The sequence below is a fragment of the Ambystoma mexicanum genome, chromosome 11 (assembly GCF_040938575.1).
Source record: "Ambystoma mexicanum isolate Mex_15411 chromosome 11, UKY_AmexF1_1, whole genome shotgun sequence".
NCBI classification, from domain to species: Eukaryota; Metazoa; Chordata; class Amphibia; order Caudata; family Ambystomatidae; genus Ambystoma; species Ambystoma mexicanum.
Genome location: NC_090934.1, coordinates 173799866 through 173827600, shown reverse-complemented (window position 1 = coordinate 173827600; position 27735 = coordinate 173799866). Strand labels below are relative to the sequence as shown.

Genomic DNA, 27735 nt, shown 5'->3' with positions numbered 1-27735 from the left:
AATTGGTAGTGGCGACTGTCCACCTTGAAGCGCAAGTACTTTCTGTGCGCCGGGAGCATGGAAATATGAAAATAAGCATCTTTCATATCCAAGGTTGCCATGTAATCCCTTTTTTAGGAGGGGGATTACCTCTTGTAGCGTGGTCATACAGAATTTTTGGGGCTTGACATACTTGTTGGCAGGCCGTAAGTCCAATACTGGGCGCATTGTCAAATCTTTCTTTGGCACAAGGAAGTAAGTTGAATAGATACCCTTGTTTACCTGGTGTCCTGGGACGAGTTCTATTGCGTCCTTTTCTAGCAGAATGGCGATCTCCTCAAGAAGGATCTTCTGATGTTCTAAGGAGTGTACTCTTTGTCGTGGAGGATGGTTCCGGGGACGCTGCAGTAATTCTATACAATATCCTGTGGACACTGTTGACAGCACCCATCTGTCTGAGGTGATCCCTTCCCAAGCCTGGGTGAAGTTGGAAATGCGTCCCCCTACTGGGGTTGCGTGAGAAGGGACCCTGAACTGAGCGTCACTGCTTTGGTGGAGGCGTGCCACCTCCCTTGTTGGGGCTGCCTCTGCCTCTCCCACGACCTCTTTTGTTACCCCTGCCGTAACCTTGGGTAGACTGCTGGCTGTTCCACTGTGTACCCTGTCCCTGGGCATAGTTGTCTTTGTGAATTTTGGCCGCGTGGGCGACGAAAATTACTGTTCCCCCTCTGGTTAGGGGGTTTGTTGGTTAGTTGGCCAAGGGATTTCAGTGTTTCGTATTCGTCCTTGGCGTTTTTCAGTGCGTCTTCGACCGCTTTCCCAAACAATAGATCCGGTTCCACCGGCTTGTCTATTAATGAAGCCTGAGTTTGTTTTGAACCCCGACTGCCGTAACCACGCATGTCTTTTGATAACAGTACCTTCTGCTATCAATCTCCCTGCGTTGTCCGTGGCGTCGAAAGTTGCTTTCAATATGCAACCAGACACGGCTCTCCCTTCTGCCGAGATCCGAGCCAATTGTCCCTTTAACGGTTCAGGAGCAGAGGCTACGAGTGCCGCGAACTCTTCCCATTGATGGCAGTTGTAGCTGGCCAACAGGGTGGTGGAGTTAGCAATCCTTGCTTGATAGGCGGACGTTGAGGCTACCTTCCTGCCAAACCCGTAAAGTTTCTTGCTCTCCTTGTCGGGAGGAGCTTGACGAAGATAAAGGTGTTCCAGCCCTCTTCCGAGTGTTGGTAACAACTAGGGAGTCTGGTTTAAGATGTCCTCTTATATAGAAAGGGTCAGAATGGGCTGCCCGAAAAAGTTTTTCGACCCTGGGGTTGACTGCTCTGGTGAGGTTAGGGTTCACCAGGGACGGATCTATTCTTCGTTGGATGGATTTAAGGATAGGGATGGTCTGAGCGACCGGCCTCCTCTCTCCCACCAACTCTTCTGCGAAGTCCCTTTCCTCCTGTACACCGTGGGTGTCGATGTGAAAATGTTCTGCTGCGCGAGCGAGAAACTCGTTAAGGAGGGGCTGGTTATCGACTGGCGAGTCGATAATTGGGGCTTCGTCCTCTACCAGGGAATCTACTCTGTAAATTTCCTGCTCATCTTCTCCTTCCTCCTGGTCCTCATCATCCGCATAGTATTCCGTCCCGGTTTGTTCCTCCATAATTTCAAACTCCTGGTCCCCCTCAGGGAAAGGCTCTCCTTGGTACCTGGGGTGTGGAGTAGAGTATGGAGTAGAGTATGGAGTAGAGTAAGGCTGCACCTCAAAGGGTTCAGGTCTTTCGAACCGGGCCTTTTTACTTAGGGGGCTAGGATCAGTGGAACCTGAGGGTGTGGCCCCCTGAGGGTCATACGAGAGGAAATGCTCTGGATTCTTGTCATAAAAATCTGCCAAGGAAGACATCCTTGACATGACCCTGTCTATGTCTTCACTGGACCATTCTTTGGAACAGGGGATGACCTTAGTAGTCAATTTAGGGGACTTATCAAGGGTACCCTTGCTGGATGTTGATCTCTCAGTAGACTTGTATATGTTTGTCTGCTTCGGGGGGGGGGAAGGAGGTCTTACAGGAGTGGAAGAATGTGCTTTCTGCTATTTGCCCCCCTCCCCGTGCGTGGAAAAATGTTTTCCCTGTCCCTTGGAGGCCCCGGAGACTTTCGACGCCTGGCGTCGAGGATCGGAAGAGGTATCTGTCTTTCGAGCGTGGGGCCTCGCTGGTGTTAACTGCGGGCTCCGTCTCTTGGAGCGCGGCCTGGGGGTGGAAGTCGTCTTCGTCCTCCGACGATCGAACTTCCGTTAGTCTAGGGAGCGAGGCACTCTTGGCAAGAGTGGATGATTGCCTTGCGTCATGAGGCGATCTCGATCGAGAGCGCCCAGAGGACACCGAGTTGGACCGTTCTATCTGTGCCTCTTTCCGAGAAGTCGACGTCGTCGAGGTTCGGTTGGACTTGGGTGCGTAGGGTGTGTAGGGTGTGTAGGGTGTGTAGGGTGTGTAGGGCTTGCGTCGCCGGGGGTCTTCCCCATAGCCGCCCTGCCGGACGACCTTCCGAGGTCAGGGACCTGCGCTCGGCTGTCTTTCGACGCCGTAATGCCCTCGCCGTCCGAAAGTACGGCGTCGCTGCCATCGCTGAAGGCGCCCTCCGCTGCCATGGCCGCCTGCCTGGCGTGGTGGGCCCAACGCTTTGTCGAACGGTCCTTAAGTGTCTTAGGTTTAAACCTACTACACGCTCTGCAGTTCGCTTCGGGGTGGTCCCTCGGCAAGCAGAGATTGCACGTGGCGTGCCTGTCGACCCAAGGGTATTTGCGGTTGCACTTGGGGCAGAATTGGAAAGGGGTACCCTCCATACGCACCTTGAAGCAGCGGGCTGGTAAGTGTAGGAAATATATAAGGTGTAGCTATATACCAAGAGTGAAGAGTATGTACCACCCCCCACTCTCCCTACTTGCAGGGCCGAGGCCAGCGGCCTTCCGAGGCCCAGATCCGTCGTGCAGCAGCCGACGGTCGACGTCTTCTCCAGCCGCCGTCGAGGGTCGACGTTGGGTGGGGAAGGATGTCAATAAAGAATTATAAATTAGCAAAAGTATGGCTAAGGCCAGGGGACTCCGCAAAATGCTTCCGACCAGTATGGCGGAAAAAAACAATCTGAGGATCCTAGACGCGTGAGGGATCTTGGGCACAGTGGACGTCACACTAGGGATAGTATTACTGGCACGCCTGTGTCGACGCCCATTTTCGAGTTTCGTAAAACAAACTGTAATACTCCGCAGCTTCCACTAGATGTCGGCCTATGCACAGCATGTGATCTAAGCAGATTCCACAAGCCTCAGAAATATATATATCCCTCTAATGGGAATCTCTAATAATCAGAAAATGCAAATAACTGGATTTCATGCCACATCAAGTTATACGGACTGCCATGCTGTATTCTGGCCTAGCCTGCAGCACTCCAAAAAGGCGGCCTCGAGTCCAAGACAACAGTTCGAGGAAAGCCTTTCGAAGTCATAGAAACCTTAAGGATTGCGTGTTTCTGCCTACATTTAGGAAATAAGGCGATATAGATATATATCCGTCTTGGTAAGAGCAAAGCAAGCCACTTCGAGGGCAGCACTACAAAAAGATGGAAAAGTTTGAACACGGGTGTTCGTGCTCCACACTCTGGTGGATGGCAGGGACATCCAGTTGACGCATCAGCCCAACACCATGTACACTGGGCACCCAACCACCTTTGTGAACAGCACAGCCAAGGTGTCTTTCCCGTTACATTATTGTTTTGTCAAGGGGCCTTGTGCTCCAAGGAGGTAGGAATCAGAAGGCGTCGATTCTGAAGTGCCCACTGCTAAATGTTTCGTGCGGCCATTCTAGTCAGAAACGGGCAGTCGGTCCTCTGACCCTCACAGGGGACACATTTAAAAGCCGGACATGCATTAATTTAACGGTCATTTGTACGGCAGACACGCGCGGAACTCCAAACATACGGTTTCAGGCACCCATTTGTTATGCTACCTACAGTAAGAAACTACATGCAAGCAAATCAACTTTTGCAAACTCATCGCACAAAATGGCGCTAGCTGTACAAATGACCAGAAAACATTCAGGCTGTGCCGAGTTTCGCAGACATGTATTCACTTGCCCCCCCCCCCCCCAACGCGCCTTAATATGAGACAACCTCCTGTTTGTCACCATTACAATAGGAGCCAGCAAACTACGAGCCAATATAGCCAACACTGGACCAAATTCACTTGAGGGCACTCCCAATGTTGGAAACTGAATTAGACATGATTTTTCCCAGTATCACACAGAATGTGACAACACATCCTCCCCAGGTCTGCTTGGCGCAGACAACCATTGGTTCGTGAGAGACTAAAGACTAGGTAAATGTAAAACAAAAAAGGGACACGATTAATTCACCAGCCTGTAGTCACTTCATGTACCACATGCACCATCACCCAACATTTGCAGAGTAGGGTCATCCAATTAACTACTCCCAATAACCGCAATGCCAGCTGCAATTACATGCTCTGCAAATAAATATGTTAACACCTTTGACAGTCCTTGTGTCGCCTTGATTCGGTTTAATTTTTTTGCTTCGCACAAAAAGTAAAGCCTCGAAGACTGGCTGGTAGCAGCCCCAGCCCCGAGAAATGTCTCCACTATAGGTTTTCAGACTGGACAGCTTTGTACCGAGGCGAGCTGCAATTCTTTGCACAGCAAGGGCCACCTAGGCATTCTAGACCAAACCAATGTGAGCCTGGGGTGGGTGGTGTCCAACTTCAAGAAGTAGAGTTAGAAACAGATACCAACAGACGCCCCTTACCAGGCAAGCCCAGGTGCCCCTTATGTAGGCAAGGACTGTCACTCAACCACACCACATTTTTGCATTCTTCAATCTAGCCCCACCAGGTGCCACCGGAAAGCAGAAGGAAGGATACTAGAACTTTAAAAAAGCTGCCTTTGAGGTAATATATACAGTGGATGTCAGAAGGCAGCACAAATAGGCCATTCTTTCAGGACAAACCCCTCACAGACGCACATACTGGCAATACCAAGCCCACCTCCGTACAGCACTTTAGTTATTTGCCAATTTGTGAAGCCATTTTGCCTTCACCCCCTGTAATTACCGCTCCAGGGCCTTAAGCAATGCTATAGCACTGTCAAAGTAGGTTTCGGTTAAAGTCATTTTAAGCTCAATTACTGTGGCCAGAACACTTGAAGGCGGGCTTAAGAGTTCAAAGGGGGAGGGGGGCAGGATAGGTTTGAGGCTCCCCAATACCAGACACTGCTTGCAAGGATGAAGTTCTGCATCTTCAATATACCAGCAATAAAATAAAGTCTCATAGCATGCCACCACTGCATTATGCTTTACATTGCCAGTAATACCAATCAAGAAAAATGGGCATAATCCTGTATTCCCCACTCCTATTGGCAGCATAGGCTTCCCATCATGCCCCAAAATAATCTGGCGTGGGGTGGGGTCAAATGTTCCAGTTTAGACACTACATTTCTAGGTCCTAGAGGCTTCTAAACCGGTTCCTCTGACATGGAAGGAACAATACCGCCCTCCCTTAAGTATTTCAAATATTTTGGATTACCATTTTTTTTCTCCATCTTGAAGCAAGGCGAGCCTGCACGCACCGCTGGCTATTTAATGGTTGCAGAGCCGGAAAGTAAAGCTTTGGGCTAGTTCTTTAAAGAGCTGGCTGGCGGTTTCCTTTCACCATTACGGCTTAGCTGGGGAATGCATAATAGTGATGGTCAAAACCGTCTACTAATTCCGTTTCAATGTGAGGGGGTTTCTGGAACAAGTTCAATGTTTGGGAGGATTCAAGCAGGATATATATTGGGGCCAAAATTGGGACAAATGATGGTCTACAAGCTGCTCGACAGTCTGCAAAATAGGCACAGCTTAGGCTTGTCTTTAGGGTCTACCAGGGAGGCGGGCCAGTAAAGCAACACAGAGCTCTGGTTACCCAGTTCACAGAGGTAGCCCGAATCCAGACAGACAATGGAGAAAAATTTACCAGTCAAGCGAGCCAACTTTCTAAACCCAAGCCTGGTGGATCCAGTACCATCCAGAAGCATGCACCACACTACCCAGGGCTTTTCAGCCCCCACCCCACCCCACCCCACCCCCCCAAGCAGCTATCCCTTGCAATGACTGCAGTCTATAGATCACAATATATCTATATGGAGAATTGTCAGCTTTAACAGCCCCCTTCAGCCACAAAATGTCGTGACACCAAAACAGGCACTGAATCAGATTTTATTGAATATAAAAAACGAAAAAGGCGATTCCCAACTTCAAACCACTGGGGAAGACCACTACAATATTCCACACAAATACTGGAAGCTTGCCAACAGAAACCCGCTATTATCTTGCAGTCCCAGTTGTATAAAATACATACAAATAACTATTCACACAAAAAAATACAACTTCTACCAATATGAATGTACCACTTGTGATCAAGTGCTACATTTCCAAGACATCACAAAACATTTTGAAAATTTCACAATCCAGTTGGCTGATTCTCCGACAGTCGACAAGTGCATGGATCAAAGACAAACCTTGGCTTCACAACTCTCTGCTAGGGCTGTTTCTACAATGCCAGGCAATGGCTTCCAATGGCCGTGAATAAAATACACAGGGTAGGGCATGTCTGGTTACCAGTTCTACAGGGTTTGCTTTAAAATGGAACCTTCATTTCTGGAGATCACAATATTTAAAGGGCCACGGGATAAGCGAGATTGGCATTAGGAGTACTTCAAGCATGGTATATTCTGTGCAGGGTTGATGAAACAAGATTTGCTAAATTAGAAAGTAAACTGATTCATGGGAATAAAAACGGGAAAAAAATAACCAATTCCACTTAGCATATAAAAGATGTAATGTAAAATTCCCACAGGTAATGAAGTCTATCCAAATCAAGCTGTACAACAGTTCACAAATCCAGGTGTGCATTGCCCCTGTTTTAGGCTACAAAGAAATTGAACTGCACAGAAAAATTCGAAGGCATTCTATTGTAAATATACTTCCACAAACCTTCCCTTGCAGACCCAGGCCCCCCCCTGCTCTTCCCCTCCCCCATTTAGTGGCATAGCATGTAATTCATTCGGGGGTCTCTAATCTTTGGGGCAACTATTCCAATTGCAAAGGGGTTATTCTGCTCACTTTTGATTGACCTTAAAGGGCTATGACCGGTAGGGATAATAGCAGCCATCCCAATAAGCTAACCGTCTGTTACCCCGCCCCCTGCATCGGAGTCCGTCTTAGGCATTGGGTTAAGTCTTGGGCAAGGCATCTGCATCAGCCGCCCTCTAGAAAAAAAAACACCATGAAGCAGTATTTCAATCAACTAAACCCAGATGACATCCCCATCTGCACTTAAAAGTGCAGACAAGGGGATCATGACCGACTTCACGCTTGGCCGCAGCCTTTTCAGCCCATGCCTCAAAATCTGTTATGAAGTAGCCCATGATTGGCTCTCTTCAGATACAGACTCTCAACTACGCCCCTTCACTGTTCAAGTCACTACACTCCTCTCCACCTTCTCCTTATACCCGCAACATAAAATTCCATTCTCATCTCTAGTGTTGTTCCAGCCCCCTCCAGTATAAGCTAATGGATGTTCTGTCTGAAAAAGATGCAGCATAGAAAAGCTCTTGTTGCAATCATATCTCCATTTCATGGAAACTTGGATCTCATCCACCGGTGCAGATTATAATTTTTTTAAATTAACTCCACTTTCTCTCCCACACAGCCTCAGCTGAACAGGCCTGCCAGCAGCACTAATTCTCTTCCACCCTTTACCCCTACTCCCACTTTGTTTCATGGTCAAACACCCCCTACCATAGCAATTCAACTTCCCATAAGGCTCCATCATTTCCTTTCCCGGCTCTATACGTCCCTCCCTTGAATGTACTTTTTTTTACATCTATGCCAGCACTCTTACTTGCTGTGCAACATTGGATATTCTGGAACCTACTCTGCCAGTTTTGTCCCCTTTCTTTTATAGTTCAGGTATGGCTGCTCAACACCTAGGTCCACAGACCCGCAGCTCCCCACTGTTGCCTCCTAGTAGTTTGGCGATTCCCTGGCTTCCAAACTGTCTGTCCTCAGTCATCTTGCACCCAGCTCTTTCACCCCCCATGATTGCAAAGCATTCAGTTGCCTCCCGAAACTAGGTTTGTGATCAATACCCTAATAATTCCCACTTTCATCTTAATCCTCCAAAGAGTGAAGTACTTTGTCACCTTTAACAGAAAGTTTCCATTGCAATGGGGAAAGAAAGGCTGCAATTCTCAAACCGCAGCTTTGGGCCTATAGGATAAAATGGGCAAGCCTCCTCCAAGAAGCTACAGGACATGGGATGATTGCTTGCGCCAAGAAAATAAAAATCCTCAGCTTTTGAAGCAGAACCATAAACGGTCACTCTGTCTGGACCTTTTGTTATGGGAAAGGCTTTCCAGAGCCAAAACAAAATGGTGCTCATTAACAAACCCATCTGTCAGAGCCTACCCAAATGCCTGAATATACAGAGTTGATTGAGATCAGTGGTCCCCTCAAATTATCAAATACACCCCCAGCCAATCTTGGAGGTGCAAGGCAACGTTGCACCTTTGGAGACTGGATGTCCGACATGGTCTGATCCTGTAATCAGACATAGAGAAGAATGTCCCTGCCCGCTCTGTACTTCAAAGGACATTTGCCATGGTGACCTGGGCCATTAATGCCCCAGGCTGGAGCTCCGCATTGTTGGGTGTCCTGACCCACGTTTGAGCTATCATGCTGCAACATTTGGTGCTGTGGGCTTAGAAAATCCAAGATGGCCAAAAAGCCCACATGTGCGCCAAAATCCAGGAGAACCACGCAGTTTGTGCACACTAAAATGGTTGCCTAACTTGCCACCCACCAGTGCGAGCAGGATGGGCCGGGGTGCCATGAGTGAAGGGAAAAACCACACTTTAAAATCGCCTTTTGTTTCTCTGAATGCCAGCTCAAAATGCCTATTTTCAAACATTGCAACACATCCAAAAATCTCACTGAACACCAGCGGACATCTGGCAGAATGAAGTATGTGTGCATACTAAATCTGGGAAGATGAAGAGCCCAAAACAATGTTCATAACAAAACTGGCTGAGCTATGCATGTCAGTAGCCTAACTGAAACTGGATTAAAACCACCAAAATCGAAATGTTTAAATTAACTGAGTGACCTACTTTTGAGTGTCACATAGTTTGTAACTGTTAAAATGTCATAGTTTTGACCTTAGAATCAGCATTCTAGCTGCATGTGTAAAAATTGTTAGTTTTATTTGAATGCAGAAAACTGGGTAACTGAAAGTGACATTAGCTGGGGCCTGGTTTAAGGAACTGGATTCTGCCTGACAACTTCCCCCCCAATTGGAGTGAAACTGGATCCACAGCAGTTCTCAGGCCTGGCTGAATTCTGAGGGGAGGTTACCCCTCTGTTTAGTCTCTAGCAGTCCCTTGGTAATTCAATCAAAGGACCCAGGCAGAGGGTTTATTGGGGGAGGTAATAAATGGCTTCCTCTTGAACAATGGGCCTTCCAGGACTCAGGCAGATGGTTTATTGGGGGGACCGTAAAACCGCTTCCTCTTGGCAGAAGCTGGGAGGGGCAGGGTCTCTGAGCTTGGCAGACATTGGATAAACTGGTTTCTATACCATGTGACCTGAAAAGACACACCCCTGTTGGCCAGAATATGATTCTAAGAAAGATGTATAACTCACAGTGCAGACTTGTCAAAATTATTTAAATGATACCATAATTCTTGTGATTTTTCGGTGCACGTTTTAAGACGCGTTGGGAATTTGTGTGATGTTCTGGGGCAAAACCCCGCTATTTATGGATACTAGTCTCTGTTTAAGCTAGAGACATGGGAATTTACTGGAGTATGTAAGGACAGGCCATGTATATGTGTAATTTTTAATGAAAAACCAATATTGCAAAACTAGTTAAAAAAAACGCAAAATGTTGCCGTTTCTGAATGCAAGCTCTTAGAAACAGAGTTTGAACAGAGTATACCTCATGTGATATGTGATGGGTTCAAGTAATTTCAAACCACTGTATCTATGAAATATGTCTTTAGGTCAAATATAGATTTGTGGGCAAACTGACCAGGGGAGGATCCTCTGACCCATAAAACCTACAGCATCACCATGACACACATTTCCTTCCCCCCAATCAAAGCAGTGCGGAAAGCTTGACCAATGGGCAGGAGAGAGGGGCTGGCTAGTGATGCTGCACACACACTCACTTTCAAAACACAAAAAGACTGCTGGGACAGGTAGGGACATTCAATTCCATTTGCTGCGGAGCATGCTGACAGACGACTTCACATCCAGAGATCCTACACTTAGACTTCCAAGCTAAACAGAGACTACAGAACTTTGAACCAAGAAGGCCCACTGCAAGCAAAAGTATTTGTCAGCAGGCCCAAAAATCATTTGCAGACTATTCACAGCCGGACCCAGGTGTCGATTCTGGCCTGAAAACCTGTGCCAGAAAGTTCCAGAAGCAGTGCTGTACCCAGAGAAAGCAGAGCAGTATCCAGAACCAGAGGCCAGAGATCCAGAGTGACCAAGACCGCTGTTAGCAGAACCACAGAGCTGATACAGATCACTGTGAAGTGCCGAGACCAGAACCGGAGTCCAGTCCAAAACCTGACCAGATCCGTGGCGAGGCCCAATTCAAAAATATATTGTGAGTACCTAGCAGAACCAATCTCTTAGTTAAAATAATCTAATCCAAACTATTTTAATCTAACCAGAACTGCCTCCTAACTGTCACCTGTCATTTTCTAGCTGCAAGCTGTAACCTGTCGCTTTGAACTTTTAAAATTTCAAATCCGAAAAACTACCTTTATTTAATCGTCCGTATCTCTGGAACCGTTTGTGCTAGGAACTTGGTTTAAGTTTCCTCTGAAATCTTAGAATCTCAGCTTTTCAACAAGCTTAGAACCGACTTATACGTAATCACGATTCTCGCACTCGCAAATTTTGCCGCGAATTGGCCCGATTTCTTTACTTGTAAAAAGATAGCTGCTTTTGCCTGAACTGCTAAATTTCGTTTGCCTCTTAAGAACCATCCCTGAATCATTGCTAGAGTGAGCCTGACCTCATATTAACTAGATACCACTCACCCTGAACCTCCTGAAGGGAATTAAAAGCATTTTCAGCATATTTCTCACTGCATTGTCATCATATTCAAAGCCTTTTGCCTGTGTTTCAAAACTCCTATCTGTTGTCTAAGCTTGCTGGGGTGAACTGAATTACATTTGATTGCATTTCTAAGAACTGTGTGCTCTCCCCTTCATTTACTTACATTGAATAAGGGGGGGGGGAGTGGATTGCCAGAGAAAAGTGATTACATTGTTTTGTTGAAATCATATTGAGTATTTTCTGTATTGCATTTTCATTCAACATTGCATCCATCTGAAACTAGATAAAGCATTCTCTACCACCTTATTCTTCTGTTCCTATTGCCAAGCGTGCTACCTCATCCTTTATACTACTCCTGGGTAATCAAATCAGTTTATTAGTAGAATATTACCCATTGTTGTTAACTGCTCATGTTCTGAAGTGTGATATTAATTATTAAATTATAAAGTGTGATATACATATTGTTTACATTCTCAAATAAACAGTTTAAACTTGCAAAACAGAACTACTTCTTGGCTCAGTGGTGTCAGGGGGGGTTCCAAGAGAGGGGTGTTATATAGGGGTAGTCATCCAGAACTCATGAACTGGACATAAAGATATCAATAAGGGTTTCCATTCAGTATCCCAGACTAGGCATTGACTTAGCTGTAGTGCTGGATTAAATCCTCTTACAACATGCAACAGATACCAGATGTTCTGATACCAGGCAGAGAAACTGGAAATGCCATGTTAATATTTTGGAAAGAAGAAAAATCAAAACGTGCCCGTGACCTTTACATTTGGAATCATGTTTTTGCTTGTAACCTTTGAAGGACACGTCATAAAACAGGGTGCAAAATGTGCACTTGCCATTGGTTAGTGTTGATAGACTCTAGGCCAGTGAGACCTGGTGTGCGGTCTGTATGTAAAATTCACTTACGGCTGCCTGGCAACTTAAAATTTCACACCCTGTTTTTTTAAAGGTTCAGGATGAAAATATATTTTCTGACATGCAATTATGACGATATTTTTTTACAGAAACTGCGCATGCCATCTTTTCATATATCCTAGCGCTCATGCCGGTGGGTCAGTTATTCTAAGATGGGAATCGAATTTGTGAAAGTATTAGCGGTTAGCACAAGAAAATCTAATGCCCGCCATAGGCCGTGCTGAGACCCAACTAGGATACTTTAATTCACCCAAGTGAGAGTAACACTTCGCCAAGGTTTTAGTTAATCCAACTACCCTCTTCATTAATAGGCCTAGTGAGCACCAAGGGGATGGTTGTGTGATGTTTCTTCTACGCATGCGATTGGACAGTTTTCCAAAAGTGACAACACTCCTCTGAAAGGAGTGGTTTCTGATCCAAACCCTTAATTCTGGGGGGCTAACTGGCTGATGGAGGAAAATGAGAATGATTAGATTGTAAAGCAAACCTTGGTCCAAAAGGAAAGCAATCAGCACACCGTAGGGGCCTACTTGGAGTTAACGAGCCAGGCCTTCAGAAGGGACCCAGACTGGCTGGTGCCCACCTGTTCCTAGAGGGGAGATTTCTCAAATGTCTGGAAGTGTGAGACAGCCAAAAGAAATGTATGCAAGGATAATATTAAGAGGTATTATTGGGGTCAGAAATGATGATATTTTATTTATATTGCGCCCATACACAGGTGTTTCAGAGCGCGACCAGGCAAAGGGAGGGTGAGCAGGGGAGAAAACAAAAGATCTTACTGGGCCCAGTGCCATTGAGAATGCGCAAGTGCATGGGAAAGGGAAAACGTGCAATGGAAAAAGGAGGTGGTCAAAGAAGTGCAAGGCATAGAACAACAAGTTAGTGGATAAATAAGTGAATAAATAAGGTGATAAGAGCAGTGATTAGTGCAGTCAGTGAAGGGTGCAGGGCAAGTCAGATAGGGTAACATCTGATGAGTGCAGGAGAGGAGTGGGGGACCTGTAAGGGTACAGATAACAGGCCCCGGTGCAGGGGTGGCCGGGAGGCAGTGCCGGAGGATGTTAGGGAGGGCAGGTAACTGAGCCAAGGGGGGCCCGTTGGCAGGTGAGGCAGTGCTGAGAAGAGAAGACAGATCAACAGGGGAGGAGAGTGGCAAAGGCAGATGCGAAGAGGAAGGTCTTAAGGAGCTGTGAGGCGTAAAACTGCTTGTAGTTCCGTATTTGACCTTTTATTAAAAGAAAAACATTCCCCACCTAGTAAAGGATTTAAGGGAACATCTACAATGCACAAAACTGCCTCACACTAAAAACATTCAGAGCAAAGCATTAACAAATATATAACCTGTGTTCCCAGGAATGTCCAAAATCAATCTCTCCCAAAGAAACGTCTGAAATCCATTCTTAAAGTTCCAAAACAAACCAAACTCATCCTAACAAAAATCCACTGGCAAGTTCTTTTCAGCGTGTTGAAAAGTTCCATTTGCAAAGCACAAACAAAATGGCACCAAAGTTCAAAACGGAAATACCACTTCTGCCTAGACTTTCTGCAGCATCTTTAGTATAACTTGCCAGGATGCTCCTTATAAAGGGGGTTGCTTTCCTCGGCAATGCCACTGAAAGCAGGCTCCTTTGTTCCACAGTCTACTGCTGCTTCAACTGCATTCAATATAAGGTACTCTGACAATATTATAGACAACCACAGTGCCATAATTTCTGCTGCAACTCGATACAAATTTATCAAGCAACCTAGACAAGACTTCAACATTCACATGTAAACAAGGCACTTTATGCCATAAGGACAGTCAGTCCCTTTGCAGTGTCGGTCTTTGAGTGTTAAGATTTAAAATATGTGAATCTGAAGCTGAGAGCAGCAATCTTAACAAGCAAGCACTCCTTCCCCAGCTTTATGCACATCTTCTGGGCTGCATCTGCCACCCCAAAGCTGTATTGACACTCATTCAGCCTTGGATAACCTTGCAACCCTTGTATCAGGATACTGGATTTATTACAGCGCCAACTACAAAACATTGGTGGTGGTTCGGTCTTAACAAAGGATCAGTGTAATGAAGCAATGCTTGTTCCTTGTGACTTAAGCAACTACAAAGTATTTCTTCTGAATGTTACCAATGGCGAGTTTCACTAGAGAAAGCAAGTCACCACTCTAAGGAAGATTTTCAACTTGAAGCCTTGCGTTCCCTCGTATTTTTACAGAATGCTGCTCTACTGTAGATCAAGACAACCCTTCTTTGATCTAAGTGTTCTTGTAACAAATTGGGAAAGTTACTGACAACGTTCTCCCTCTTCACGCAACCACTCCAATAAGGGTTTTTACTACAACAAAAAGCTTTCCTTGTGAAAACTAACTAGTGCTAAGAAAGTACAGGATACCTTTCCTTTGTTGTGAACACTTCCCACAGCAATTTCTCTCTACCACTTCTGAGTGTTAAATTTGAGCTGGTTACAGTTACCAGCAAGGAGTTCTAAGTACTGAGCGTCACACACTGGCTCCAAAATCAGCAGTTGAAAGCTTCCACTTTACAACTGGTCTTGCTGCTACTAATGCTTCAGGCACTCTTGGGACCCACACTATGCTGCATGGGTGTCTCGGACCCGGCCTGGATCACAGAGATTGTCCTCCGTTAACTGCACAACCTCAGCTCTACATTCACAGCAATTATGCAGACTGAAATTCTTCCCAGTTCAGCCACAGCCAAACAGGGTTTGTGAGCACGAAACCAACTCAGAATCTGCAGGTGAAATCTGCTCCTCGCTCGTTCTGGAGTCCCTTAAGGGGGGTGGGGGGGTTCACACTTCCTTGTGAACTGCCAGCCTCGTGCTCCGCTTCTGCCGCTGCCAACCTTCCAGCTGCGGCTCCTTACTACTGCAGTATGTAGTGGCTCTTGAGTGGGGCCATTGGCTTTGGTGCAGGCCCCTAGTGTGAATTACCCGACCCTGCCAAAGACTGTTAGGTCAGTTTGCCTGTCCTTTACTTCTGGATGCCTCAGCCATCACAGTCCGAGGAATTCTGGGACAATTAGCCTATTTTAAGGAAATCGGGGGGGGGATATATACTTTGAGAGTAGTTTTAATTCCCTTGATTGTAGGGTTTAACCTTGAGACAAATGGTATAGAAAATATTGCAGTTCCCTCATTACTTTTGGTATACTGCTGACATTGGGAAGGAATTTTAGGGGTACAAAAGGACCTCTCTTTAAACACAATACCTACTTGATCTACACCCTTGGAGTTCACCCCTTTTATCCTCACTAGATTGCGGGACATTTAGCCAATTCTTCCTTTAACCCAGTGGCAGAGTATCCCTCTCAAAGGAGAAATACTGTGTTCCGAATCCTACCCACTACACTGGGCCTAGTCTCCGCACAGTAGATCCTCCTGCAGTACACCACCACCAAGATGGGGGGGAAATCAGGAAGAGTCTGCCCTCTCCTGGCCCCCTGGGAGGACACCTTAGGCAGGGTTTTGGTGGGGCATCCACAGGATTCCCCACAGCAAATAATCCTGTGTGGAGCAATAAAAACAGCCCGTATTAGGGAAATTACTGAGGGTGCTGCAGATGGACTCTAGATCCATATTATTTAACAGGTATGTGCTTCTGGAATTACACATTTGATAGAATAGCTACTATGGTGTTAATACTGGGAGATCCCTGCCTCCTTCCCTCCCTAATGAGAAGCACAGAAGAAGTGCTGTGAGAGTAAAAGGAACTCCATGCCTGTATCCTAGATAAATAATGTAGATTGAAATCATTTCATAGTTAAATCAGCAGGCAGAGTGCATTACTGATGCCAAATCAAGCAGTGTGATGCCCATTAAGACAACTTTAAGTGCCAAGGACGAGTTATCTCGTCCTTGGAATTCCCTCCAGGGTGCCAAGGACGAGATAGCGCGTCCTTTTTTTTTTTAGCACTCTGTTTTGAGCCATCCCTGCAAAGCAAGGATCGCTCAAAACAGTAATCCAGCCCCCGGGCTATGTGAGGGGGGAGGTCCCCCCCCCCTCACTGCTAGGGGGCTGGGTTACCTTATTTCACCACAGCAAAATGCATGGCGAGTTCACCTTTCTCCCCTCGATCTCCGGCTGCATTTCAAGCCAGAGATTGAGGGAGGTGTTGGAAAGGGGAGATTCTCCCCTTTCCAACGACACCCTTTGTGACAGCATTGCTGGGCGCAGAGCTCTCGACCCGCGACCAGCAATGCCACTGGACCACCAGAGATAAGTTTGTGACGTGACGTTGGGGGAAGGCGGCTGCTTACAGTAAGCAGCCCTCTTCTCCCCCCCCCACCCTGGCCCCAAGGCATGAGGGCACATATGTGCACAACCCTGGGGGCAGATGAATGAAATTGGGTCGGTTGGGGCCCCAGTATTTTTTTTGGCCCCCTGAAAGGGTGGTGGCCCTCCCCTCCCCCACACCAAGTGGAAAGGGGGGCCGCCCCTTGTAGCCCTCCAGGGGCAGATTGCTGCCCCCAGGCAGGAGTACATTCCTGGTGGCCCCGCCTCCAATTGGATGGGGTGGTCACCTCATAAGTGTGCAGGCCCCCCCAAAGGATAGGAGGCTCAGGGAGGCCTGGATGAGGTGCCCCCGCCACCCATTAGGGTGAGGAGGGAGAGGGCCCCCAGAAATTGTGGGGCAGTAAGGTTTCGGCATCCCGGGGCCAGATTGGCACACCAATGTGCCCCTCAGTTGGGTTACCAAAGGAAAAAAGTGAAAATGGTGGAATGCATTTTAGGGGGGTGGGGCACCCCAAAGGGACAGGGAATTTTCTAATGGGACGGGTGGTGACCCTCTCCCCCACCCACAATGGAGTGGGTGCCATGTCATGCAGCCCTCCCTGGGACCAGATATCTGCTCCTAGCAAGGGACGCCTGAGCCCAGGGAGGAGTGCAGGACACCCCACCCCCCCTTATTTGCCCCTGGGATGGCTACATGAGATGTGCCACCCCTCCAATTGGAGAGTGGATTGAGAGGTGCACCCCCCCCTTCACATTAGAAAAATTCCCCAGTGGTGTAGGGTGCCCCTCAGCCCCAGCTAAATGGCAGCCTGGCATTTTGAATTGTTTACTAAACTTGCCTTGGTGCAGAGGGGCACATTGGTGTGCCAATCTGGCCCTGGGGTGCCCAAGCCTTACTGCCCCACCCCACTGGGGGCCTGTCACAATTTTGCGGACCCTCTCCCCCCTCGCCCCAAATGGGTGGTGGGGCACCTCATGCAGGCCTCCCTGGGGCAGATATCTGTAAGTAGGAAGGGGCAAATTGGTATTCACTGGGGGTGAGGTTCAGTAGACCACCAGGGATGGCATGCTTGCAAAGTATTTGTTTTTGCTGGTGTGACCATAGGTAACACGTTTGTTTTATGTACAGCTTTTTCTACACGAGCAGCTGCAACAGTATGAGAGTACTGTTTTTTATTATTCTATGGTTAGGGTCCACCATCAGTGGGGTGGGTGAGATTGGGGTTCGAGTGTTGGTGGTGTGGGCAGATATGTTGGTGGGCTGGGACACAATTGCAGGGGCAGGCCACAAATTGCCCCCCATGCCAGCAGAACAATGGCTTTTCCCTGGGAGCAGTTGCCTCCCATATGGGAGGTCCGTCTGCAAGCCCAGGCTCCACCTCCGGCTGTGATACGTTACAGCTGTCACCTCCGGGGAAGAATGAGGATCCTGCCGGGGCTCCCTGGAGCTGCTGCTGTGCTTAGGAGACGTACACCCACATGGATGTCGAAGGCCAGGGACTCGCCTCCAACCATCCTGGAGTTGCGGCTGGGCTGCATTACAGCTTCCCCCCCTCTTCAGGAAGGTATTGGCACACTGCCGGGACTCCCTGGTGGGGAGTAGCTGTAACGCAGGGCAGCCGGGTCTCCAGCAAATTCGGTGGTAATATCCCTGGCCTTGGGCACCCTTCTCCCATGTGGGTCTTTGCCCGGGATTGTGGCTAATAAAAACTGGGGATATTTGCGCAAGGCAGACCTCTGGATTCCCAGTGTCCTTTTTTTGGAAATGCATGTGGTTTCCAGTTTTCTTTGCTGGCTTCGACACCCTAGGCCCAAATCTGTAGGTTGCCCATATAAACAAAGTGCGCTGTGCCGAAAGGCTCGGGGTTACAAGCGAGTTACCCTTTTCGCCCCGGTAGGTACACCCACACGTATGAGGTACGGTTTTCATCAGGACATGTGTGGGGACGTGGAACGGTAGGCCATGTGTTTCGGTGGGTGGCCAGAGCGAAATGTCTGAGAATTGTCTTCATTTCCAGCCAATTTTAGAGACATTTGGTATCATACCTTCCCGCGTTCCCACAGGTGGCCCAACAAAAATGGTACCTCACATCTGTGGTGCACCTACCAGGGCGCAAAAGAAAAAAGGGTAACCCACTGGTAACCAAGCCTTTCGGCACAGCACATTTTGTTCATTTGGGCAACCTACAGATTTGGGACTAGGGTGTCGAAGCCAGCGCCCAGGTAGGTGCACCCACACATGAGGTATTGTTTTCATCAGAACACCTGTGGGAACGCAGGACGGTAGGCCAGGTGTTGGCGGCATGTTCGGTGGGTGAGCCGAGTGAAGTGCGCGGAAAATGCATTTTTTGCCAGATTTCAGACTTTGCCGGGGTTTCTGGGTAATAAATTCTGGGACGATTTGTGCAAGTCAGACCTCTGGATTCCCACGGGTGTCCTCTTTTCGGAAGTGCATGGGGAACCATATTTTCCTTGGTGGCTTGGACACCCGAGGCCCATATCTGTATGGTGCGCCAGTCTGGAAAATTCCAGAAATTCAGATGTCGGAAAATACTTGGGGTTAGGGGCGTGTTCGGCTTTCCCTTTGGCGCCCAGGTAGGTGCACCCACACATGTGAGGTACCGTTTTCATCGGGAAACGTGTGGGAATGCAGAAAGGCATGACATTTGTTGTGTATGTGGTTTTCATAAAGTTTTGACCCATTTGCTGGTGCCCTTTGTCACACAACCCTTTCATTTCCCAAATGTGCCCTACATTTAGTCGCTGCTTTAGGCACCACACACATTTGTAACCTGCTCAAGTCACCTACCCTTGAAAATGTCTGCCTGTGCGCTTTCAAAAAAAATGTATGCTCGTCGTTCCTCACCACATTGGTTTTCCTGATTTACACATGCTAAGTATGTCTGTTCAGGCACTAAGCATAAAACTCCTGTGTACCATGGCTCAGTGTTTGGCTTGTGGTATTGCTTGTTTTGTGAAACTACAAAAAATGTGTGCTTTCCTAACTGCAAGAGTCGGGGGAATGTAGCAGAGCATTGTTTTTCTCAAAATTCATAGAAGCCATTGCCGTACCAAGCCAACCATGTCCACCACATAACTTTTTCCCGGTCACTTAACTGCTTTCCTCCCAATCTATGGCAGTTTCCCCTACCTAGTTATCTACTTTTCAGAAATGTATGCCTTTGTCCTCCTATTCAGCTTTCCTACCCTTATCTTCTATTCCGTCCACGCATGTCCAATTGACAAAAATGGCCAAAATCGCCTACCTCACAAAACGGTTGATAACCACATCAAAATAATTTTGTTTCCACTCTACCCGTTCTTGAAAGCCAGGCAATTGGGGAATTCAGCACAGCAAACCATTTGTTCCTAGCTCTTACAAGGAAAAGAACCACAGGCTTCTTTGTATATTATTTTATTTGCATTTTTTCCAAGTACAAATTCCCACAAACTAGTGCCCCACCCCCCCATAACATCCTGCAAATTAAGTATGGCAGTTGGATTAACAAAGAATATCCAGACCAAAAATTCAGAGTCTCTTTTCTCCTCCCCCCTCCCCAACCCTTGGCCCATGAAGCAGAAGATTTGGCTATTGTACATCCTCCAATCAAGGTGTTCAGCAGGGGTCAAGTCCTAAAAATGTAAGTGGGGGGGTCGCCAGAAATTAGCATATCAAGGTGAAATATGCACATTTCATAATATTAGCTTTGCATAACCACCCAATTTGCACAGGACAAATGGCATTTGCCTTTCATAAAAAACACAAAACCCAGAGAGGATATATTCTTCTAATAGTGAGGTTAAAAGGTGGGCATGTTTTAAAATCCAAGAACCAATACAAATGTGTTCCCTGCGACTTGAAATTCCGAAATAAGATATTTCACCTTTAGCTCAGGTTATATAGTGTAGTGGTGAAGTGTCCAGCCTACAAACCTGGTGACTGGTTCGATCCGAGGTCAGCTTTAATGCATGACTTCAAATAGGATATTCAATGGTTTTCATTTTAGCTGGGTGTACTCTGTCGCCCCGATTTCATCCCTGGTGTTCAGGGCTTGTGGGAAGTTGGTCCTTTGATGCAACCATAGCAGATTAACAGGCCAGTGCCCTGACCAACCATCTCACAAACTCCTCACCATGAAAATGTGGCTTTTTTAAAGCAATGCTAATGGATTACTTATTGAGGATGGATCTGTAATCAGAATGCTGACCAGCTGCATTAACCTTTTTAAATTCATAAACATGAAGAAATCAATACTAAAAAGTTGTTGCTCTTGGGAGTAGGCAGCAACAAAATGAATTTAAGGAAATGTATAACATACCGCACATTAACTTCTTTTCTAGCAGATTAAAATACACTATAGGCCATTAATTTGACATGTCTGCACAAATGAAAACTTGCATTAACCATTTGCTGTGATATACTTCTAATTGTGACATTTGTCATGGGATGACAAGCCACATACAATCCACCTCAAGATACCCCATGACAGTACAGTGCTTTTGCTGGAGATACCCCTGCTGCAGTTCTCTTCACTGCTTCCCTTTGGAGCCCAAGCCTCCACCATTTAAATTAGCAGAGACATCTTGAAAATACATCTGCTTCATTCGTGCAGATCCATGGTCTATATAACCCTATCCATGACCTGGACAAGCCAGATGTCCTAGCATTTTTTCTTTGAGGGGGAAGCGGGGGTTGACATTTCTTGGCCTCTCAGCCAGGAAGCTTTGTTGGGCAGCCCATACTTGGTTCCGAGACTCCAGAAGCAGACTACCACCATATTTCCAGCCAGGCAGTAGGAGCCCTGCCCTCCTCCAATCAGCCATCACCATTTCCACCTGTTCCCCACCCACTGGCCCAGCAGCCATCTTGTGCCTCAGTGGGATGAGCTGGAATAGTGTTCCCATCAAAGCCCCAATGCCACCATAGAAAGGGAGAAGGGACCAAGTTCTGCCCCATGGTGGCCCTTCAACTAAAGCCAGAATTGTCAACCATGCCACTGCAACGAAACATCAAAGCCTCGACTCTGGTCTCAACTGTGCTCAGACCATTACCAGACAAGTAATGCCCTCCCACATCAAGATTTAATTATTCACATACCTTGGGGATGTGTTTGGAATGTTTGAATATTAAAAATTAACAAGGGGGCTCCTGGGAGTCCCTCTGCCAGACATTAGTCCTGGTTACGAGAGACTTAACCAGAGTCTTTAGCTCACTATCTTTCACAGAGAAGAAATATCCCAAACATATCAGTCTTTGTCCTGCCCTGGGGCAGTCCAGCACCGAAATGCTAGGCAATTCTCCTCTGAACAAGAGTACCAACAGCATCCCCAGACACGTGTTTCGGTCTGGTTGGACCTCATCAGTAGAGGAGCTCTAAGAGTAGTGAGCAAGGGGTCCACGTCTGGATTCCCCTAGTAACTTAGGGTGAGACCCAAAGTTACTTGAATATGCAAATTAACAAGGGGGTCCTGGGCAGCTCCACCCTACTGATGAGGTCCAACCAGACCGAAACACGTGTCTGGGGTTTCTGCTGGTATTCTTGTTCAGAGGAGAATTGCCTAGCATTTCAGTGCTGGACTGCCCCAGGGCAGGACAAAGACTGATATGTTTGTGATATTTCTTCACTGTGAAAGATAGTGAGCTAAAGACTCTGGGTAAGTCTCTCGTAACCAGGACTAATGTCTGGCAGAGGGACTCCCAGGACCCCCTTGTCAATTTTTGGAATGTTTGAATGCCATCAGTGGGCTGACCATGAATGTGCACCCATTGAGGAGACTTCAGGAGGTGGGACAAGTCAAAGGATTCATGTAAAAGGATAAGGCAAAGTGTGCACCTCATGCAAGGTTATACCCGCAGTGACTGGACTAGCACCGGGCTCTATAGCAGTAGGTCTAGCCTACCAGACGCCCAAAAGGTGCTTTTAGCGCCTACAAAAATAGAAATGTTACACTCCGCGATCGAAATACAGATAATCCTTTGTGGTACATGAAGGCATTGATGCCCAACACCTGGGAGCTGTGGACAATTTCCTAAATCGCACGATCAGCAGAGCAATACACCTAAGTGGGGGCACCCACGTGGAGTAGAGGACACAGAAGAAAGGGTTAAAGTCTGCTACTAACAGTCCATAGTGTAGGGCCAAAGAGGATTCAACCCTGCAAGGGGTCCTAAATCTCCATCTACAAGGTAGTCTTCCATTTCTTGCCCAGAGCCCATTTCTGTACAGCCTCTAAAAACCAAGCCATGTTGTACAATACCAGACTGGCAAGGGCCACCACCCCCCTACTGCTGCACGAGTGGCTCACCCTTGAATCGCCTGACCTAGCTGCTTTTTAAATGACTTGGTTTTTGAAGCCAGCAGCCTACATATGCCTTTATATGGTAGCAGCTTGCGCAATATTTTGTTAGGAACCATCCTTTGGAATATAGGTTAAACTAGCAACCAAGTCATTGCCACAATAACCGGGGGGCGGGGGGTAATATTATTAAGATTCAGGGGAAGCCCCTCCCCCACGGCCCCAATTAATAGTTGGGCGGGAAATCCAGCATGTGGTTTACTGCCACTTGGTCTTGAGGACTTCCCACATGTTAACAGTGGCGGCTAAGTGGCGTTAGTCCCTAAAGAACTGCACAAGGATTGCGAGTGGTTTACCATGTGTAGCAATACCACACAGTGAAGCAGAGTGGAGGCTTTAGCTTTTACCTAGGGTAAAGCTTTAAGTTACCACCAGAACGTATTACAGCAGTGTAGTTATGTGGCAGCAACTACATCCCCCCCCCTCCATTTCACCACATGACCAGATTTTTAATGAAGCCCACTGCGTTTATAACACTTCAACCCATTGGTGGGCCGCAGAGAACCAACACAAGTTCATGTGCATTGCATGGTATTGGGCCAGCACCTACTCACAGTTGCTACAATCCTCTTCACAGCAGTGGCCGACAATTCCTCGCCTTTCGGCTGCTCGACCAGGGTCATTCCCAAATACTTAAGATGAAAGATCATGCCCTCCAGCAACATTTCTCTCGTGTCCGTCCAGTTCTCTGGCAATTCTAAGAAGGAGAAAAAAAGTCCAAAAGGTCAGTAGTGATTTTTTTGGGGTAAAACTACAAGCGAGCTAAATGGTTCATTTTATGATTACAATTTAATATTGGCACTGCTATGTGCCAAATACTATGGGGTTCTCCCTGGTGCCTATTTTGTAAAAAGCCTTCTTTAACGAAGAACAACCAAATTCATGTTCAATTGTTTAGACTGCTGTAGCATTTTAAAGCAGGTTAACCAACTGTCTAACATGATGCCATCAACGGTATTAATGTACATTGTTGAAAACCCTTTTGGTGTAGTCTGAAAGGTCGTTTGAGCATATGCAAAGAACACACCCTTATGGGTAAGGTTAGCTTTCTACTGGGTGGCAGAATAGCATCCCACCCTGGAAACTCCAGGACTAGCGCTGTCATGGCCATCAACTGCCAAAAACCTTCCTGCAAGAGCATTGTCCAGTGTGACGCCATGGTCACCATGCCTCTGCTATTTCTTGGCATCTAGTCCGTGTTCTTGGACATGACTTACTCCAGGCAGGGGAACGTCAAGACACAACGAGTAAAGATCAGATGGGGTTTCGTCCGACCTGCAGATGTGAGGAGAGGTTGGTGAAGGTCTGTACTAATGCCAATGAATGTGCCCCTCAAGGGGGTGGGGGTGAATGCTTCTGGGAGACAATGTTTATATGGGGGGGGAAGGCCAACAATGGGAACTTGGGAAAGGATATGGAGAAGCATGTACATGCCACCCTTAGTGGAGTGAGACTTATCACGTTCCTAGTAGGGAAAATACCATCAGCAGGGTAATGCCAAAAAAGGTACCTCACCTGGCATGGGCGATTTCAATCCCCAAGGGGATTTCCATAACAGTAACATTAGAGAGAATAGCTGGGGCAGAACACAGTTATAAGAATACCCACCCGCAAAACAGGAAATGGGTCAACTGAAAATGATTGCACTGCCAAACTGAGAACCGCCAACTATCCTTAGTTTTGAACTACGGTTGCAATCACTGTTTTTGTTCGGTCAATTGAAGATGGTTACCATTTAGGAAATTGGCTGCAAATTCGACAGACTCCTGGTAAGCATTAATGGGGAGGAGATAAGAGCCCTTTTCAACGATTTTATAAGAATTGTCAATGTATTAAAAAAAAGTTTTATGTGACATTAGCCAGGTTGTAAAAAATAAATTCTTGATCCGATTGCTACTAGTGAAGTGAGGAAATTATAGCCTGTATAAAGAAATTAGGAGCGAGTCAACAAAAAGCACACTATGGGAAGAGGCTAGCTAAAGGACAAGAATGGCTCCACAGCCTCTGTGACTGACAGTTGCCCCGGGAGAGTGGGGGAGACGCCTCTGCCGAGAATAGCCTATGCCACAAGGTCATCTGTTGTCAAGTTGCCGGTCTGTTGGACCATGAACCCGGAAGTTGAGTTTTTGAATGTTGTGTTTCTCGATTGTCTCTCTCTCCACATCCTATCACATGTACCTGGAAATGTAGATTTTGCATATGTTCCTCTCCCCTCCAGTCCACCCCTTTCTTTCCCTTCCGCTATTGCCCCAAACTTTACCCTCCTTCCCCACCCGGTATTGGAGAGATTAATGTTGTTGTATGTTTAAAATCAATAAAATCTTTGATAAAAAAACAAAAAGCACACGTACCACACTACTTAAAATATATTCTCATCAAGTATCACTATAACAACTTCAACTTGATATATACGGGGTGGAGTCTAAGGGGCTTAAGGGAAAGTACAATGTGTCAATTTAGTCTAGATCCTTGGAATCATTGAGGCGCTTCATAATTATGTCCCGTTCTTCAGAAAATAAGGGAAGAATTTTAGTTTTGTATACAACACTTTATATTTAAAAATGCCGAAAATGTGTGGTTACATATGACGAGGGAGAGCAACCTCGCTGGAATTGTGCAATACTTGGGAGTATATATTGTGAAAAGATTTAGCCGATTGCATTTGTGTTATAATGTACAATACAAAACGAAGAAAAAAAAAGTGATACCATCTACATATTGTTCTGCAACTCATGTTTGTTTACGGCTGTCTAGCTTTCACTAGACACACCATGTGTAAAGAGGTCTTGGGTTAGGATGGGTATATTGCGCAAGACACTCAAGCAAGTTTCCCCAAGAGAAAAAACAAAGCGAAGAGCACATGAATTCATCTTCCAAGACTTCCATCGCTCCTCTGGGACCCCAAGGAGTAACATTTCCAACTGCTAGTGCATCGAGTGGTTTGTCATATTGTTCAACGGCCTTGTTTTTGACCAGCTGGGCACCATTTGTGAATGGTCTGGTGACGTGAATGAAAGCTTGACGGGTCATAGAGATGTCCACGATTAATTCTCAGCCAAGTGTGACATCCTGGGCAATTCTCAATTTCAAACTAATACTTAACAAGGACAGACCAATGGGGTCAAAGTCATCAACTTCTGGCAACTGATCTGCACGTGTCTAACCAGTGGCAGACTTGCATTGCAGTTCAAGAGTCAGAGCACAGTCGGCTCGTGAATTGAGAAATGTCATTCAATTGAAAGTCATGACAACGTGGTACTGTACGGCCAGTTGACATGTGTAATATTTTCACCTCGTTTCGATTCATGTCTCTCGTTTTCCCAGTACAGCTTAATATGTAGCCGACCCGAAACGCCAGCTATTAAGGAGTGATCATTCAAAATTTGATTACTTCCCTGCACATTCCCATTTCACCACCCTGCCAAACAATACCAAACCTGGACATCGCCAGTGGCACCTTTTGTGGGTGGTGTGGCACGGGCGGTAGCCACTGCACAAGGTTTTTAAAGGCACAGCCTTCACAGGGCTTGATAGATGGTTACAGATGCATGCATGCTCCAAGCACCCTCAAAGCTTTGCCAAAGCCAGTGTCTGCACACGAGGAACAGCTGCAGATTGCAAGAGCAGTTTGTCAAGGGTCAGTTCCAAATAGACATTTCTGAATTCATGTTTCCAAGTGTAGATGGAAGGCCGAGTCTATTCGAAACAGCACCCAGATCATGCAAACGGGTTCAACTGAAACAGCACCCAGATCATGCAAACGGGTTCAACTGAAACAGCACCCAGATCATGCAAACTGGTTCAACTGAAACAGCACCCAGATCATGCAAACTGGTTCAACTGAAACAGCACCCAGATCATGCAAACTGGTTCAACTGAAACAGCACCCAGATCATGCAAACTGGTTCAATTGGCTGATGTGGTTGTCCATCACTATTCATAGCAGAATATAATGCTCCAATATGGATATTGTTAGGTGTACATTATGTCCGACCACTTAGTTTCCAACTATGTTAGAAACTAGTCTGGCCACATAGTATTTACCTACATGCCACCGGATCCACCTCCGTTTGCAACTACATACTTTGTAGCAATTTCCTTTGATTGCAAGAGTTAATATAAAATACATTGCATACTCATTGCTCTTTGGATATCTTGTATGCTATGAAAGCCAAATGTACTGCAGAATATGGGAATTCTGTGGGGCTGTTTAAATACTGCACATAAAAGGGATAACGTGTTTAGGTTTTAAGTCTCGTGTGAACCCACCACGAATATGCTCTGCATTCCACAAGGTCTGCACGGTGCATTTAGAATCATTATTATACAAAATTCATGTCAAATAGCAAGGTTGTCATCAATTCGGTAGGCAAGGTAAAGGGGTAGAAGTGGGATCATAGAAGACACGGGGGGCCACAAGAGTGTTAGACAAACAATATGACGACATAGTAGCAAATAGTATATACAATACTTGAAATAAGAGTGTCAGCCATTATAACAGAAATAAACAGAAGTGAAATAATGTAGAACATTAGTGGTCACCCAAAAGTGTCCAAGAACAGACACTAAACATTGATTTCATATTCATGAAATCAATGTTTAAGGTCTGTTATTCAACTATTTGCGACTATGTTACATTGTTATGGGCAGGGAGGGTTGGTGGGGCAAATTCAGAAATCGGTCTACTTTTAATGATAATCTGCATGGTCACTACCTTGCTCCAGTAGTTCAGAGTCTTGCGATCAAAACAAAAACCATCCAGTTGGAATTCAAGGTCAATTGGTTATGGTGATCTCAAAGCACTGTGGGTTGAGCGCCCTCTGGGACCGTGGTCCGCGTCAGTGGAGGAAGCAGAGTAGCAGATTAGTGCTCGAGTGCACTTGGCAAGTGTGCACACACAGTGGTTTGCGTGGGTTGGCTGCATTCTGTCACTAGGTGAAGTGGATGCGAGGCCAGTGTAAACGTGCCCAGCGAGGAGTGTGGACTTAGTCTGCATTCTGGCTGCCGTGGGGCTTGTGTATAAGATGTGTGCAGATAGGCTGGTTTTTCGT

At 46.6% G+C, this 27735-nt stretch overlaps 1 protein-coding gene across 2 annotated transcripts in view; it reads right to left on the bottom strand.

The window, feature by feature from the left end:
- LDLRAP1 (low density lipoprotein receptor adaptor protein 1) overlaps positions 1–27735 on the bottom strand; it is a 235336-nt gene that overhangs the window by 114038 nt on the left and 93563 nt on the right. For both annotated transcript variants that reach the window (XM_069622730.1, XM_069622731.1), the window contains exon 2: positions 23239–23381. In XM_069622730.1, coding sequence (XP_069478831.1) covers positions 23239–23381 — 143 coding nt within the window. The remainder of the gene's footprint in view (positions 1–23238; positions 23382–27735) is intronic.